The sequence below is a fragment of the Chiloscyllium plagiosum genome, chromosome 36 (assembly GCF_004010195.1).
Source record: "Chiloscyllium plagiosum isolate BGI_BamShark_2017 chromosome 36, ASM401019v2, whole genome shotgun sequence".
Classification (NCBI taxonomy): Eukaryota; Metazoa; Chordata; class Chondrichthyes; order Orectolobiformes; family Hemiscylliidae; genus Chiloscyllium; species Chiloscyllium plagiosum.
The window spans coordinates 35,491,901-35,509,760 of record NC_057745.1 but is presented as its reverse complement, the minus strand read 5'-3'; the positions used below and the strand labels follow the sequence as shown (position 1 = coordinate 35,509,760).

Sequence of the window (17,860 nt, the reverse complement as noted above, 5' to 3'; positions counted from 1 at the left end):
CTCTGCACTCACTACACACACACATACACTTTCTCACACTCACAACTCCCAATCCAGACAGACACACATACACAGACAGACAAAGACCCACACGCACATTTTGTGGGTGAATTTGTACTTGCAGGGTTACATTGTACTTTGCTCAAAATCTGCATGAATTTATGTCAAACTCCGTTATCTCACTTTTTAGATTAGAATCAATCTGAACATCATGGCATAGACAGGGAACACAGGGGGCCAACACCTTCAACATATTGTCTAGCTATCACCATTGTTAACAGCTAACCCAAGAATGCAACCTTTTAAAAGAAAGGTTTTGTGATTTACGCATGAAAGAAGTGAAACTATCATTGTATTCTAACAGATGAAAGGCTTAACAGACAATCAATTTTTCAATGTAGAATTTCAGTTACATCACACTGTAAATTTTCGCTATAAAGTCTGTGTTAGGATCGAGCCCTCCATTATCACCTGATGAAGGAGTGTCGCTCCGAAAGCTAGTGTGCTTCCAATTAAACCTGTTGGGCTAAAACCTGGTATTGTGTGATTTTTAACTTTGTACACCCCAGTCCAACACCGACATCTCCAAATCACTCCAGAAGGTCACTTTGGAGTACAACATCACCCTCAGGAGCGGTAACTGGAGTGCGGTAACTTGAGAATTACCACCGAAAAAGAAGACACTACTGAAACCATCGGAAGAAGACCAGATGACAACACCACGTGGAGACCAGCCAAGTTCTAGTCTGGTGGCATGTAATCAACCAAAGTTAATATAACATAGAATAGTACAGCACAGTACAGTCCCTTCGGCTCTCAAAGTTAAGCTGACCTTTTATTCTACTCTAAGATCAGACTAACTAAAAATCCTACATTGTACTACCATTCATGTGCCTATTCAAGAGTCGTTTAAATATCCCTAATGTATCTTACTCAACTACCACCACTGGCAGTGCATTCCACGCACCCACCACTCTGTGTAAAGAACACCTCCCCTAAACCTTCCTCCAAACACCTTAAAATTATGTCGACTTGTGATAGCTATTTCTGACCTAGGGAAAAATCTCTGGCTGTCCACTTTATCTATGCCACTCATCATCTTGCACACGTCTATCAAGTCACCTCTCATTCTTCTTAGCTCCCTCAACCTTTCTTCATAAGACATGCCCTCTAGTTCAGGCAGCATCCCGGTAATTCTTCTCTGCACCCTTTCTAAAGCTTCCACATTCTTCATATAATCAAGTTAAAAATCGCACAACGCCAGGTTATAGTCCATGAAGTTTATTTGGAGGCAAAGCACTGTTTCTTCATCAGGTGGTTGTGAAGCAGGACTATAAGACACAGAATTTATAGCAAAGGATTACAATGACACATTGAACAAACCTAGATTGTTAAGTCTTTCATCTTTTGGAATGGATTTGCAGGCTTCGGTTCTTTAATATGTAAATCCCAGAACTTCTTTTCAGTCACATTCTCAAGCTAATTTAAGGTTTGTTAACAAAAGATGACAATGCCTTAAAGATGTGATTCTAAAAGATGAAAGACTTAATAAAATAGGTTTGTTCAATGTATCATTGTACCACTGTAATCTTTTTCTATAAATTCTGTGTCTTATGGCCCTGTTTCACAACCACCTAATGAAGGACCAACGCTCCGAAAGCTAGTGCTTCCAATTAAACCTGTTGGACTATAACGTGGTGTTGTGTGATTTTTAACTTTGTACACCCTTGTCCAATACTGGTTCTTCCAAATCATTCCTGTAATGAGGTGACCAGAACTGAACACAGTATTCCAAGTTAAATTAAAGCATAAAATAGATTTGTTGTGTTTATTGTTAGTTCATAGTTATTTGTTGTTCTAATATTAATTCTGTTAAATAAACAAATATAATTGTTTTACCATTACTAAGCGTCGACTCACAATTCATTTGCTAGATATAAAAGTTCAAACACACCGTGTGGCAGGCACAACAAAAGCCACTAGTAGATTGGGGAGTTTGAATTCAATAAAAATTTGGAATTGCAAATCTAACCATGACTACCTACATTGTTGCTAAAAAAGCAAACCCATCTGCTTCACTGGTGTCTTTCAGGGAAGAAAAACTGCCATCCTGACCTAGTCTGGCCTACATGTGACTTCAGATCCAGTGAAATGTAGTTGACTCTTAACTGCCCTCTAAAATAGCCTAACAAGCTATTCACATGTCAACCATTAGAAAGACTCAAAAAACAAATGGAATCTGATGGACCACCTGGTATTGACAAGACACCATAAGTGACAATGGCCAGCACAGCTGTGTTGACCCTGCAAATCCCTCCTTACTAACCTTTGGGGATTGGTGTCTAAATCAGGAGAACTGTGATTCCATGACACATACGATGTCCTAGACATCAGCATCACCATCCTGGATCTGTTCTGTCCTGCTAGCAGGACAGACCCAGCAGAGGTGGGAACACAGTGATGTACAATTGGGAGGGAGTTGTCCGAGAAGTCCTCAACACTGACCCCAGAAGCCTGCTGATCACCACGTCCTGCCTCCTCCTCCTCCCCTTCAGTTGATAAATCAAACTTCTTCCAACTGATGTTCAAAATGGTGAGCAAGAATGTAGAATGTACTCTGATGGGGGATTTCAATGTTACCACCAACAGTGACTCAGCAGCAGCACTGCTGATCAAGTTGACCAAGACCTAAAAGACTTTTGCTACACGGTCTGTAACAGATGATGAGGGAACCAACAATAGGGAAAAACATACTTAGCCTCATCTTCACCAATCTACCTGCCTCAGATGTATCTGTCCATGATAATATTGGCAAGAGTGACCATGTATAGTCTTTGTGGAGATAAAGTCCTGCCTTCACATTGACAATTGGTGTTTGGGACTATCACAGTGCTAAATTGGAATGGACCTAACAACTCGAGAGTGTGCATCCATGAGGTTCTATGTGCCATCAAAATCGTACACTAACACAATGTGCAACCACATGGCCCAGCATATCCCCCACTCAACAATTATCATCAAGCCAATGGATCAAATCCTGGACAATGTTGGAGGGCATACTAGGAGCAGCACCAGACAGACCCAAAATTGGATGTCAACCTGTTGAAACTACAAAACATAACAACTTGGATGCTAAACAGTACAGGCCGCAGATAATGGGCAATACAGTGGCTCAGTGATTAGCACTGCTACCTCACAGTGCCAGGGACCTGGGCTTGATTCCAGCCTTGAGTGACTGTGTGGAGTTTGCACATTCTTCCCGTGTCTGTGCGGGTATCCTTCGGGTGGCTCCGGTTTCCTCTCGCAATCTAAAGATGTGCTGGTTAGGTGAATTAGCCATGCTAAAGTGCCCATAGTGTTGAGGGATGTGTAGGTTTGGTGCATTAGTCAGGGGTAAATGTAGAGTAATAGGGTAGGGGGATAAGTCCGGGAGGGTTACTCTTCAGGAGGGTCGGTGTGGACTTGTTGGGCCAAATGGCCTACTTTTACATTGTAGGGATTTTATGAATATTCTATGAAAATGATGGACAAAGCTAAGTGATTCCACAGCAAACAGATTAGATCTGAGCTCTGCAATCCTGCCACATCGATTTGTGAAAGGTGGTGGACAATTAAACAACTTATTGGAGGAGGAGACTCCACAAATAGAGTCATAGAGATGTATGCTGACAAATGTGTTGCTGGAAAAGCGCAGCAGGTCAGGCAGCATCCAAGGAGCAGGAGAATCGACGTTTCGGGCATAAGCCCTTCTCGATTTTCCTGCTCTTGGATGCTGCCTGACCTGCTGCGCTTTTCTAGCAAAACATTTTTCAACTCTGATCTCCAGCATCTGCAGTCCTCACTTTCTCCTCATAGAGATGTATAGCATGGAAACAGACCTTTCAGTCCAACTCATCCATGCTGATCAGATATTATAAATTAATCTAGTCTCATTGGCCAGCATTTGGCCCATATCCCTCTAAACCCTTCGGACTTGCACACACATACAGATGCCTTTTAAATGTTGTAATTGTACCATCCTCTGGCAGCTCGTTCCATACATACACGACCTTCTGCATGAAAAGGTTGCCCTTTAGGTCCCTTTTGAATTTTTCCCCTCTCACCTTAAACCTATGCCTTCTAGTTTTGGACTCCCATATTCAACCTATTCATGCTCCTTGTGATTTTATAAACTTCTGTAATGTCACCCCACAGCCTCCGATGCTCCATGGAAAATAGGCCCAGCCTGTTCAGCCTCTCCTTATAGCTCAAACTCTCCAAACCTGGCAACATACTTGTAAATTTTTTCTGAACCCTTTCAAGTTTCACAACATCATTACTATAGCAGAGAGACCAGAATTGCATGCAATGTTGCAAAGGTGGCTTAACCAATACCCTGTACAGCCATGACATAACCTCTGAATTCCTATACTCAATGCTCTGACCAATAAAGGCAAGTGTACAAAATGCCTTCTTCACTATCCTGCTTACCTGCGACTTCACTTTCAAGGAACTATGAACCTGAACTCCAGGTCTCTTTGCTTGGCAATACTCCCTAGGACTTTACTATTAAGTATATAAGGTAAAAACAATGACTACAGATGCTGGAAACCAGATTCTGGATTAGTGGTGCTGGAAGAGTACAGCAGTTCAGGCAGCATCCAAGGAGCAGTAAAATCGATGTTTCGGGCAAAAGCCCTTCATCAGGAATACAGCTATTAAGTATATAAATGAGTCCTGCTCTCATTTGCCCTATCAAAATGCAGCACCTCAGATTTATCTATATCCCCATTCTCACTGGGGGTGCCTAATACATTTGTGCAAAACAAAAGGCTAAAGCATTAGCAGCAATGTCAGCAAGAAGTGTTGAGTGAATGAACTATCTCGACCTCCTGCAGAGGTTCCCAGCATCACAGAGACCAGTCCTCAGCCAATTTGATTCATCACAATGACAGGGAGGAGGCACGAGATTCTGCAAAGGCTATGGGCTGTGACATTCCTGCTCTAGAACTTGGTGCTCCCCTCTCCCTAAAGATGGTTCTGGTTGTTGGAGGTTAGTTATCTCAGTTCCAAGACATCTCTGCAGGAGATCCTCAGGGTATTGTCCAAGTCAGAACCATCATCAGCTACTTCATTAGTGATATTTGCTCCATCATAAGTTCAGAAATGGGGATGTTCACTGATGATTGCACAATGTTCAATACCATTCACAACTCCTCAGATACTAAAGCAGTCCATGTTCAAATACAGCAATATCTGAAAAACATCTAGGTTTGATCTGACAAGTTGTAAGTCAGAATTTAACCTTGGGCCCTTGCCATTCAATGGCATTGACATTCACTCCCTTCACTGTCAAAGTTCAGTTGCACCATTTACAAGATGTGCTGCAGAAAGTCACCGACGCTTCTTAGGCAGCAGCTTCCAAAACACAATCACTTCCATTTAGAAGAGCAAGGGCAGCAGACACAGGAACTCACAATATGCAAGTTTTCCCCAAGTCACTGTTGGAATTATATCACTGTTCCTTCAGTGTTGCCCGATCAGAATGCTAGAACTCCCTACTTGCTGGCATTCTGGGTGTATCTACACCAAATGGACTGCTGTGGCTCAAGAAGTTCACTCACCACCACCTTCTCAAGGGAAGGTAAGTGTGGGCATAAATGCTGAACCAACCAGGGATAGCCACATAACACAAACAGATTTTTTAAAATTGTGAATGAGTGTGTATATATTTCTGTTTTTGAAGGGGCAAAGTTTAAGTTTCATAGTAGTGGATTAGTAATCCTTCCTTTTCTCTGCTAGTTTTTAAAGTTAATTATATTTATTGTAACAACTTATTTTCTGGTATAACCCGGTATAAACTGCTTTTGGTCTTGAATAGCTATCGGTCAGTTAAATTGAATACATCTTTGGTCATGTATTAGGAGTTCTACATTTTGAAAAGCTTTAGAATGGTTGGACCTGGTTATTGGTGCACTCCTCCCTAATAAATTGTGACAGATTGGATAGATCGGTGGGGGCGTGGGGGCAGTGCCACTCAGCTGGATAACAGCAGATGGAGGAGGATGGTATTCTCACTGTGTCAAAGATTGCATACAAAATCAGAAGGACAACTAGAGAATATTAACCTTTGTCACGGGCTCACCAGAATGTTCTTTGTGACTTTGATAGCAGACATTCAGTGAATTCCACCAATTTCCTCATTTCCCCTCCCCCCACCTTGTCTCAGTCTAATCCATCGAATTCAACACCACCTTCCTAACCTGCAATCTTCTTCCCGACCTCTCCGCCCCCACCCCAGTCTGACCTATCACCCTCACCTTGACCTCTTTCCACCTATCACATTTCCGATGCCCCTCCCCCAAGTCCCTCCTCCCTACCTTTTATCTTAGCCTGCTGGACAAACTTTCCTCATTCCTGAAGAAGGGTTTATGCCCGAAACGTCAATTCTCCTGTTCCCTGGATGCTGCCTGACCTGCTGCGCTTTTCCAGCAACACATTTTCAATTCAGTGAATTCCAAACCTATCTCTGAAATCAGAGTTTGTGCATCCTGTGCAATGGCTTCTCTTCCTGCCCCTAACAAATTACTTCCCAACTTTCCCAAGTCCAATGGAATGGCCACATGTACGTATCCTTAATCCCTTTCCCCTTCCTCCAAAACCTGCATTTACTGCATCATCAGTTTTCAAGCTCAGTTGTGCCCTCAGCTTTCTTGCCTGCCCCACCTCACTTTTGCCCATTGGTGTCTCTGAAGACCTGGAACAGAGCTCACTGGATTAAGGCAGACAAGGAAGCTAGGCAAGGGAGGAATGGTAATGAAACCCAAAGACACCAATAATAACTAATGAAATTTTTGGTCAATTTGCAACAACTTACTAGGAGCACAAGCAGGTAACAGGAAATGATATGCTGGAGTTGGAATCTCTGAGCTGCTCCAGTCACATTCCCACCACAAATTGCAGGGATATGAGCTGATCACATTCCATTCACTCAGTGTGGAATCTCCCTGATTCAGGCACGTGATTTGAAGATGGAACTAGGAAATTTGGAAACGAGGCTGTTGAGCCAGTTGTCTGATATGTTCAAGCCTCAGGGTGATTTTGCTAGGAGGTGAGAGAGAGAGATCACTGCAATCATGGGTGACTAATTTAAAATGTTTAAGGTAGGAGATGTCACCAGGAGCAAACAAGGTCACTGTTGAGAGGCTGAAGCCAGGTAGATGCTTGCCAGCAGAGGGCTGGGGATCAATGAGTTGTTCCCCCCTCTGACTGGGAGTCCACCTACTGTCTTTAATTTGGTGGAGACGTAGCCAGTTAGGAGATTACTTTCTGGAATGGGTGGCAGGTACAGGAGGTGGTAACTTGAAATGGCCACGACTTGCAACCATTTTACAAGTGGGTAAGGTTACATCTTGAGCTTGAGCTGCAATAAGACCCCAATATCCTAAAGTTTCTCTGTCAGCTTTCTATTCGATTTTAGGGCTCACAATCCTGAACAAGATGTGGAGGAGCCAATGTTGGACTGGGGTGGACAAAGTTAAAAGCCACACAACTTTTATAGTCCAAAAAGTTTATTTGGAAGCAATAGCTTTTGGAGCACTGCTTCTTCATCATGTAGCTTTGGAAGAGGATCATAAGACACAGAATTAATAGTAAAGGTTTACAGAGTCATGCAACTGACATGATATATTGAACAAACCCAGATTGCTGTTAAGTCTTTCATCTTTTAGAATGGTTTGCAAATTTTGGTTCATTAATGGTAAATCCCCAAATTCCTTTAAGTCACATTCTCGAGATAACAAGGTTTTGTAAAAAAGTTTACATCTCAGCTCAGGCAATGCATTAAAGGTGTGAGGTTAGAGTCTGCCTGTTTCCCAATCTTGAGTCAGATTGGTTCTATTTCCTAAGTAGGAATTTATAAAATATTACATGGATTGACTGCCTGCAGATTGTGTGTTTTTTGAGCAAAATAGAATATATCTGCAATTATAATTCTGCAAATACAAATTTGCCCCGAGACTGATGTGTGTGTGTGCGCGCGTCCATGAGAGAGAGTGTGTGCATGTGAGTGTGTGTATGTGTGTGAATGCATGTGAGAGTGTGTTTGCGGTGTGTATTTGGTAAAGTGTGTGTGAGTGTTACGGAGTATATGCCTGTGACAGAGTGTGTCTGTGGGTGTGAGTGTGGGGGTGTTTGTGTTTGTGTATGAGAGACAGCGTGTGTGTGTGTGAGTAAGAGTGCGCGTGTACGTGTGCTCATGTGTGTATGTATGAGAGAGTGTATCTTGTAATGGGGTTACCTGTAGTGTGACATGAACCCAAGGTCCTGGTTGAGGCCATCCTCATGGGTTCTGAACTTGGCCATGTAATATTTTATAAATTCCTACTTAGGAAATAGAACCAATCTGACTCAAGATTGGAATACATACGGACTCAGCAGTGGACTTGCCAACATCAAGGGCATTTAAATGGTCATTAGATAAACATATGGATGATAATGGAAGAGTGTAGTCAGGTGAGCTTTAGATTGGTTCTACAGGTTGGTGCAACATCAAGGGCCGAAGGGCCTGTACTGCGTTTTAATGTTGTATGTTCTATGACTCTAACCTCACACATTTAATGCATTGTCTGAGCTGTGGTGTCATCTTATTTTATGAAACTTTAAGTTATCTCAAGAATGTGACTTCAAAGAAGTTCTGGGATTTACATATTAATGAACCGAAACCTGCAACCCATTCTAAAAGATGAAAGACTTAACAGCAATCTAGGTTAATTCAATATATTATTTCAGTTGTATGACACTTTTGCTATAAATTCTGTGTCTTCCAAAGCTATGTGATGAAGGAGCAGTGTTCCGAAAGCTAGTGCTTCCAAATAAACCTATTGGACAATAATCTGGTGTTGTGTGATTTTTAACTTATTCTTGAACAATTATAACTCTCAGCCTCACATCTGCACTTTGATTCAGTTCAAACAGACCGATCCAGTAAACAACAATGAAGAAGAGGAATAATTGGAGAAGGTAGTAGTTGGTACATCTTGAACTATATCAGCTAAGTATGATAACAAAATAGAGAGAAAATAATTCAAAACACTCAGCATGCATCGAGAGAGGAACCAGTTAATCCCAAATCTCCCCAAACAACATTCCCAACATTAATGTGAATATTAAATGCTTACAGTTCTCTTCCATTTCCAGACATTTTGAAACCTCCAAAAGGTGCCTGAGCATGAAGAGCATTGTAGCAATTAATCCTGTAAAACAAAACAGAAATTACATTAAACTTTCTATGGCCCACTGAGGATCGATAGGAGAGGACAGTTCGCCATCTCCTGGCCAGTGCTCTGTAGTACAGTAAATAACCAAGCATCTTTTTCAACTGCAGCATCTCCACTTTGTGTGGTTTTTCCTTCAGTCCTCTGCTAAGACCCTCACAACCCTCAACTCCCTTGTTGATCAAAAATCTGTATAATTCAAATGCACTTACTGAGCCAGCCTCCACTCTTCCCTGTGGAAAGATAATCCCATAAATTTAGGATCCCAAATGTTGGAGCAGGCTTGAAGGGCTGACGGAATCACATCTGCTTGTTTTTAGTTAGAATGTGAAATTTCTTTGCTACTTTAGCAATCATGATAACATGGAATAGCATCTTTATTAAACTGAACAAAATAATTTCATATCAATGTGTTGACAAGTTAGTTGTAAGATAATATGGCATTTTAAGTGTAAGATAGATTCATACACATTCAGGAACATTATGCAATTAATACTTCAATATTAAAGTTAAAAATCACACAACACCAGGTTATAGTCCAACAGGTTTAATTGGAAGCACACTAGATTTCGGAGCGACGCTCCTTCATCAGGCATCTCCAAATCATGACTACTTCAATATGGATTGCTTATCAAATATTCTGTTTCATTTTACATAAGCAAAAGCTAATTTTTTTTCTAACGTCCTTTTAGACTTTTGGTAATTACATACATGTGAGGTGGCATGGTGGCTCAGTGGTTAGCACTGCTGCCTCACAGTACTAGGGGCTCAGGTTTGATTCCAGCCTCGGGTGACTGTATGGAGTTTGCATGTTCTCCCTGTGTGTGAGCGGGTTTGCTCTGGTTTCCTCCCACAATCCAAAGATGTGCAGGTTAGGTGAATTGGCCATGCTAAATTGCCCATAGTGTCCAGGGATGTGTAGGTTAGGTGCATTAGTCAGGGGTAAGTGTAGAGTAATAAGGTAGGGATATGGGTTAGGGTGCTACAGCTCCATGTCTGCCTTGTGCCATGAAAAGGGGTGCTGTGGGTAGGAAATCATTGCCAGGGAGAGGTGTTGGGGGAATCAGTTTAAATACCAACAAGTGGGAGGGGTTTGGGAAACAGACAAAAAGGGGGAGATTGAGAGACAATGTCAGGGAAGGATGTCTCCATGGGTTTCAGAATGCTGAAATAAGGACATTTCGATAGGATCTCACTACACAGGCAAGTGGTTCCAGGAATGATGGGTGAATGAGATTTTGGTGTGAGTTCAGATGGTGGAAAGTTTGGATGATTATTGCTTCTGCACCTTTGTACTGGGAGTGGGATCAGCACAATCTTTGGATGAGAGTGGTGCTGGTAAAACACAGCAGGTCAGGCAGCATCTGAGGAGCAGGAAAATCGACGTATCAGGCAAAAGCCCTTCATCTGGAATGGAGGCAGGGAGCCTCCAGGGTGGAGAGATAAATGGGCGGGTTGGGCTGGGGAGAAGGTAGCAAAGAGTACAATAGGTGAATTGGGGTGGGGATGGAGGTGATAGGTCAGAGGGGAGGGTGGAGTGGAAGCGCTCTGCGAGGATGCGTCCAGTCTCCCCAATGTAGAGGAGACTGCATCGGGAGCAACATATACAATAAATGATATGGGTGGATGTGCAGGTGAAACTTTGATGGATGTGGAAGGCTCCTTTGGGGCCTTGGATGAGGGAGGAGGTGTAGCATAGGTTTTGCAATTCCTGCGGTGGCAGGGGAGAGTGCCAAGAAGGGACGGTGTGTTGTTGGGGGGCATGGACCTGAACAGGTAGTCACGGAGGGAACGTTCTTTGTGGAAGGTGGAAAGGGGTGGGGTGGGGTCCGTTTGGAGGTGGTGAAATGTCGACGGATGATGTGGTTAATGCAAAGGTTGGTAGGGTGGAAGGTGAGCACCGGGGGGGTCTGTCCTTGTTACAGTTGGAGGGGTGGAGTTTGAGGGCAGAGGTGCGGGATGTGGATGAGATACGTAGGAGGGCATCTTCAAAAACATGAGAAGGGAAATGGTGATCTCTAAAGAAGGAGGCCAACTGATGTGTTTTGTGGTGGAACTGGTCCTCCTGGGAGCAGATACGGTGGAGGCGGAGGAATTGGGAATATGGGATGGCATTTTTGCAGGAAGTAGGGTGGGAAGAGGTGTAATCCAGGTAGCGGTGGGAGTCGGTGGGTTTGTAAAAAATGTCAGTGTCAAGTCGGTCGTCACTGATGGAGATGGAGAGGTCCAGGAAGGGGAGGGGGGGTGTCACAGTGGCTCAGTGGTTAGCACTGCTGCCTCACAGCGCCAGGGTCCTGGGTTCAATTCCAGCCTCAGGCGACTGTGTGTGGAGTTTGCACATTCTCCCCATGGCTGTGTGGGTTTCCTCCAGGTGCTCCGGTTTGCTCCCACAAAGATGTGCAGGTCAGGTGGATTGGCCATGTTAAATTGCCCATAGTGTTAGGTGCATTAGTCAGAGGAAAATGGGCCTAGGTCGGTTACTCTTCGGAGGGTCAGTGTGGATTCGCTGGGCTGAAGGGCCTGTTTTCACACTGTAGGGAATCTAATAGTACACTTACATTTTCAGAAGGTTTTTGAGAAAGTACCCCACTGAAAGCTGTTTAGAAAATTAAAGCTGATGGAATGGGAGATAATGCACTGCCATTGATTAATGATTGACTAACAGACAAAAAACATTGGCAAGCTGTAATTAATGGGTCTTGCAAGATTCAGTCCATGTTTACAAAATATATAAATGTTTCGGAGGTGGGGACCAAAAAAGTATTTCTACATTTGCAGAAGTCACAAAGGTAAGTGAGAATGCATTGTGTGATTAAGATATAAAGCAGCTTCAGAAGGATTAGGTCAGGCTTAGTGAATGGGCAAGAGCATGGCAGATGAAAAAATGTGAGGTTATCCAGAAACAGTCTTCAGGTAATTTAATGGAAAGAAGTTGGAATATGTAGACGTAAAAGAGACCAAGGTGTCTGTGTTGATAAGTCAATGAAGACTAACTTGCAAATGTAGCAAGCTGTTGGGAATGTCAATGGAATGTTTCCAGTTACTGTGAAAGGAGTCATGTTCAGGAGTCTTGAAGCTTTGCTACAATTGAATTGGTTAGACCACACATGGAATATTGTGCATTTTTTGGTCTCAGAAAAGATATTGCCATAGAGGGAGTGCAATAAATGTTTACCACACCTGTTCCCAGGATAGCAGGACTCTTTTATGAAGAGTGGTTGGGCAAACTGGATGAGTATTCTCTTAAGTTTTGAAGATTGAGAAATGAACTGATTGAAACCTACAACATATTTAAAACAAGGACAGAAGTTGCTGGAAAGGCTTGGACTGTCTGATGGCATCAGTAAAGCGAGGATGGAGTTGATATTTTGGATCTAGTGACCCTTCTATAGAACGTTCTGTGGAGGGGTCACTGGGTCCAGGGTGTTGGCTCTGCTTTCTCTCCTAGGATGCTGCCGGACCTGCTGAGGTCCTCCAGAAATTCTGTTTTTGTTTCAGATTTCTAGCATCTGCAATTCTTTGTCTTAAAATAATGAAAGGGATAGGCAGGTAAGTTGTTTCCCCTGGTTAGGTAGTCTAAAATCAGAGTGCAAAATTTAAAAAAGGAGGATGTCACTTAAGTCTGAGAAATGCAGACCTGATTTTCATGACTACTGACTCAGTTATCTTTTGATAAAATGATAATTTCAGGGCAGATAGTTTTACTTTTTCTATATTGATGTCCTAGACTTCCCTCAATCTGTGGTCAGGTGATCATGGCAGCTATTTTAGCCAATATTTGTTCTTTTATGTTGTTTTGAAACCATTTTAGTCCATGAAATGCCTCTGGTATAGTAATCAAATGGTGGCCAGTGAAATCTGATAGTCTTTATTTACAACTATCATAACAAATATCTTTAAGTTTTTATTAATTTCTTCTTTGGTATGACACAATCTTCATTTTAATGATTAGAAAATGGAAGGTAATTGGTGCAACTTATTTCTTGGCTTGCTTTTTATGAGAATTTTTTCCCTAGGGTGGGAGAGTTCAAAACTAGCAGGCATAGCTTTATGGTGAGAGGGGAAAGATTTAAAAGGGACCTAAAGGTCAACTTTTTCATGCAGAGGGTGGTGTGTGTATGGAATGAGTTGCCAGAGGAAGTGGCGGAGGCTGGTACAATTAAAACATTCAGAAGGCATCTGGATGGGTACATGAAGGGTTTAGAGGGATATGGGCCATGTGCTGGCAAATAGATCTAGATTAATTTAGGATATCTGGTCAGCGTGGACGAGTTGGACTGAAGAGTCTGTTTCCGAATTGTACATCTCTGTGACTCTATGACTCTGAGAAAAGGAATTCCATCTCACCTCGATCTTAAATGAGAGACCTCTTTTTAATTTGTGCCCCTTAGTTCCATACATCTGTATAAGGGGAAATATTCAATGTCTCCCCTAACAAATATATTCGGAATAATTTATGTTTCAACAAATTCACCTCTCATCCTTCTAAACTCCAAAAAGTATTGATTCAACCTGCTTAAACTTTCCTCATAAGCTAACCCCTTCATCCCAGGAATCACCGAGTACCTTCTCTAATTTGTCACCAATACAAGATCACCTCTCTTTATGTAAGGAGATGAAAATTATACACAGTACTCCTGCATTCTCATGAGTGCTCTGTACTGGTGTAGCTAGACTTCTCTGTTTTTATACTCCATCAGCCCAACCCTTGCAATAAAGACCAACATTCCATTTGCATTCTGACATATTATATGTACTGACATGCTTTTTTTGTAATTTATGTCCAAAGATATTGATGTAGATCCTCTGTATTGCAGCATTCTGCAGTCTCATTTCTTTTATATAATATTCATTTTTTGTTCAAGAAGGGGAGTAGAAACGACCCTGGTAATTATAGACCAGTGAGCCTTTCTTTGGTTGCGGGTCAAGATTTGGGAAAGATTATAAGAGATAGATTTATAATCATCTTGAAAGGAATAAGTTGATTAAGGATAGTCAACATGGTTTTATGAAGGGTAGGTCGTGCCTCACAAACCTTACTGAGTTCTTTGAAAAGGTGACCAAACAGGTGGATGAGGGTAAAGCCATTGATGTGGTGTATATGAATTTCAGTAAGACATTTGATAATGTTCTCCATGGTAGGCTACTGCACAAAATACGGAGGCATGAGATTGAGGGCGATATAGCGGTTTGGACCAGAAATTGGCTAGCTGAAAGAAGACAGAGGGTGGTGGTTGATGGGAAATGGTCACCCTGGAGTTCAGTTACTAGTGGTGTACCGCAAGGATCTGTTTTGGGTCCACTGCTATTTGTCATTTTTATAAATGACCTAGGTGAGGGCGTAGAAGGGTGGGTTAGTAAATATGTGGATGACACTAAGGTCAGTGGAGTTGTGGATAGTGCTGAAGGATGTTGCAGGTTACAGAGGGACTTAGGTAAGCTACAGAGCTGTGCTGAGAGGTGGCAAGTGGAGCTTAATGTGGAAATGTGTGAGGTGATTCACTTTGGAAGGAGCAACAGGAATGCAGAGTACTGGGCTAATGGTAAGATTCTTGGTAGTGTAGATGAGCAGAGAGATTGCAGTGTACATGTACATAGATCCCAGAAAGTTGCCACCAGGTTGATAGGGTTGTTAAGAAGGCATACGGTGAAGGGGAATCAAAATCTAACAGGTCTGCCTTGCTGAGCTCTGAACCATAACTTGGGTGAAGTGGTGCTTTTACCCTCCCCATCCCAGCTGTTTTGGAGAACATCAGTAGTTTTTACTTAGTAGAATCGCTACTAAGGGATTGTGTTCAGGGAAGATGACTAAAGGCAAAGGGCCACCGCATAGAATCGCAGCAAGCAGGGCATTCCCCTACAGTAACAGACACACCCGCAGCCACAGCATCAGCCTCCACTGAAACCCCGCTGCACTTAGCTGCTCAGCAACGTCTGGCTTCAGAATTCATGAAACTTCGAGAAAAGATCGAAGCATCGATGGAAGCAAACCACGCCAGGCTGGAAACAATCTTGGCCATGCTGCAGAAGCATGAGCAGGAGTTGCAGAGTCTCGGGAAGCGCATGGAGGAGGTCGTGTGGTGGACCGCAATGTCAGAAACCGCAGCCGAATCCTCGAACAGACGGATCCAGGCCCTGGAGAAGCAGGTCGGGAGCAGGTCGACAACCTCGAAAATCGAGATCAAAGGAAAAAACGTCCAGGTGATTGGGTTGCCTGAACAAGAAGAAAGTGAGCAGCCAGTCAATTTTTTCAAATAATGGCTGCCGCACCTTTTGGGCTGGAAGGCCAAGGTGGACTGGGTGTAGATCGACAGAGTTTACCAGGTTGCAGTGTGCAGGCCTGGTTCAGGCCAGCACTCTCGCCCGGTCCAAGTGCAATTCCAGTCCTACAGGGACAAGCTAAAGGTATTAGAAACTTCCAGATCATTGGGGAAGGATCCACAGGCCCTGATTTGTAAGGGATTCAAGATTATGTTTTTGTCAAGACTTTTCTGCGGCTGTGATCCACAAGAGGAAGACCTTTGATGAAGTAAAGACGAGATTGAGGGTTCTGGATATTCAATACTCCACAAGGTACTCAGCGGTGCTTCGTTTTAGTCACGAAGGGTCCGTGCATGTGTTTGACTCATCAGAAAAAGCAAAGAACTCTTTGGACACTTTGAAATAGACTGAATGGTCGAAGTAACATGAATAATAATGGTTCTCTTTTCTTTCCTTTTATTTTATCCTTTCTTTTTCCTTATTCTTTCTTTTTATAATTATATTCTGGAAAGTTGTTGGATTTTTTTCCAGTGATAATTGAGGTTAATGTATGGGGGGGTCGGGTGAAATGCCAATTTTAATTTCTTTGTTCATAATATTTGTATCTTTTATCCTTCGCCTGGGTATGGGGCGCAGCTCCAGCCAGAAGGAGCTATGGAGGTGTATGTGGATAGTGCGCCCTATTGGCAGGGGGGAGAGTCTTCCATCAACTGATTTTTGTATGTTGTAATTGGTTTAGTTTATTGGTTTATTGTAGATGTAGTTTTGGATTAAAATTGGCTAGCTGAAATGAAGACAGAGGATGGTGGTTGGTGGGAAATGTTCATCCAGGAGTTCAGTTAGTAGTGGGGTACCGCAAGGATCTGTTTTGGGTCCACTGCTGTTCATTCTTATAAACGACCTGGATGATGGTGTAGAAGGATGGCTTAGTAAATTTACGGATGACATTAAAATCGATACAGTTGTGGATAGTGCCAAAGGATGTTGTACTGGCGATTCACTTTGGAAGGAGCAACAGGAATGTAGAGTACTGGGCGAATGGCAAGATTCCTGCAGTGCAGATGAGCAGAGAGATCTTAGTATCCATTAACATAGATCCCTCAAAGTTGCCACCCAAGTTGATAGGGCTGTTAAAAAGGCATAAGGTGTGTTGGCTTTTATTAGTAGAGGGATCGAGTTTTGGAACCATGAGGTCATGCTGCAGTTGTATAAAACTCAGGTGCGGCCGCACTTGGAGTTTGTGTGCAGAACTATATTGCGTTCTGGTCACCACATTATAGGAAATATGTGGAAGCTTTGGAAAGGGTTAAGAGGAGATTTACTAGGATGTTGCCTGGTATGGTGGGAAGGTCGTATGGGGAAAGGCTGAGGGACTTGAGGCTGTTTTCATTCAAGAGAAGAAGGTTGAGAGGTGACTTAATTGAAACATATAAGATAATCAGAGGATCAGATCGGGTGGATAGTGAGAGCCTTTTTCCTAAGATAGTGATGGCTAGCAGAAGGGAGCATAGCTTCAAATTGAGGGGTGATAGATGTAGGACAGTTGTCAGAGATGGTGTTTCTACTCAGAGAGTAGTAGGGGGGTGGAATGCACTGCCTGCAACAGTTATAGATTCGCCAACTTTAAGGGCATTTAAATGGTCATTGGATAAACATATGGGCGAGAATGGAAAATTGGAGGTTAGATGGGCTTCAGATTGGTTTCACAGGGTGGTGCAACATTGAGGGCCTGTAGGTGCTGTAATGTTCTCTGTTCTATGTTCTATGTTCATCCTGACAAAAATGAACAACCTCACAGTTTCCTATATCATAGTTGATTTGCCAGATTTTTTCCTGACTTGCTTAACCTATCCATATTTCTTTGCAGACATTTTGTATACAGCACAAAACTTGCTTTCCTACTGACCATCTGCAAAGTTTGCTACAATTCAGTTGGTACCTTCCCCTAGGTCATTAATAGATAGCTTGTGAATAATTGAGGCCCCAGCATCAATCCCTGCTGCACTCCACTAGTTACAGCTACCAACCTAAAAACGATCATTTTTCCTCCGTGACTCCCTCGTCAGGTCCACAACCCCCACCAACCCAACCTCCACTCCCCGCACCTTCCCCTGCAACCGCAAGAAATGCAAAACTTGCGCCCACACCTCCCCCCTTACTTCCCTCCAAGGCCCCAAGGGATCTTTCCATATCCGCCACAGATTCACCTGCACCTCCACACACATCATTTACTGCATCCACTGCGCCCGATGTGGCCTCCTCTATATTGGGGAGACAGGCCGCTTACTTGCGGAACGTTTCAGAGAACACCTCTGGGACAACCGGACCAACCAACCCAACCACCC

At 43.0% G+C, this 17,860-nt stretch overlaps 1 protein-coding gene across 3 annotated transcripts in view; it reads right to left on the bottom strand.

Moving 5' to 3' along the window:
• Positions 1–17,860, bottom strand: part of aldh1a3 (aldehyde dehydrogenase 1 family, member A3) — a 171,456-nt gene that overhangs the window by 5,404 nt on the left and 148,192 nt on the right. For 2 of the 3 annotated variants that reach the window (XM_043677666.1, XM_043677665.1), the window contains one exon: positions 9,159–9,233. The exons of the other annotated variant lie outside the window; for it this stretch is intronic. In XM_043677666.1, the coding sequence (XP_043533601.1) occupies positions 9,159–9,233 (75 nt within the window). The remainder of the gene's footprint in view (positions 1–9,158; positions 9,234–17,860) is intronic. 3 annotated transcript variants of the gene reach the window in all.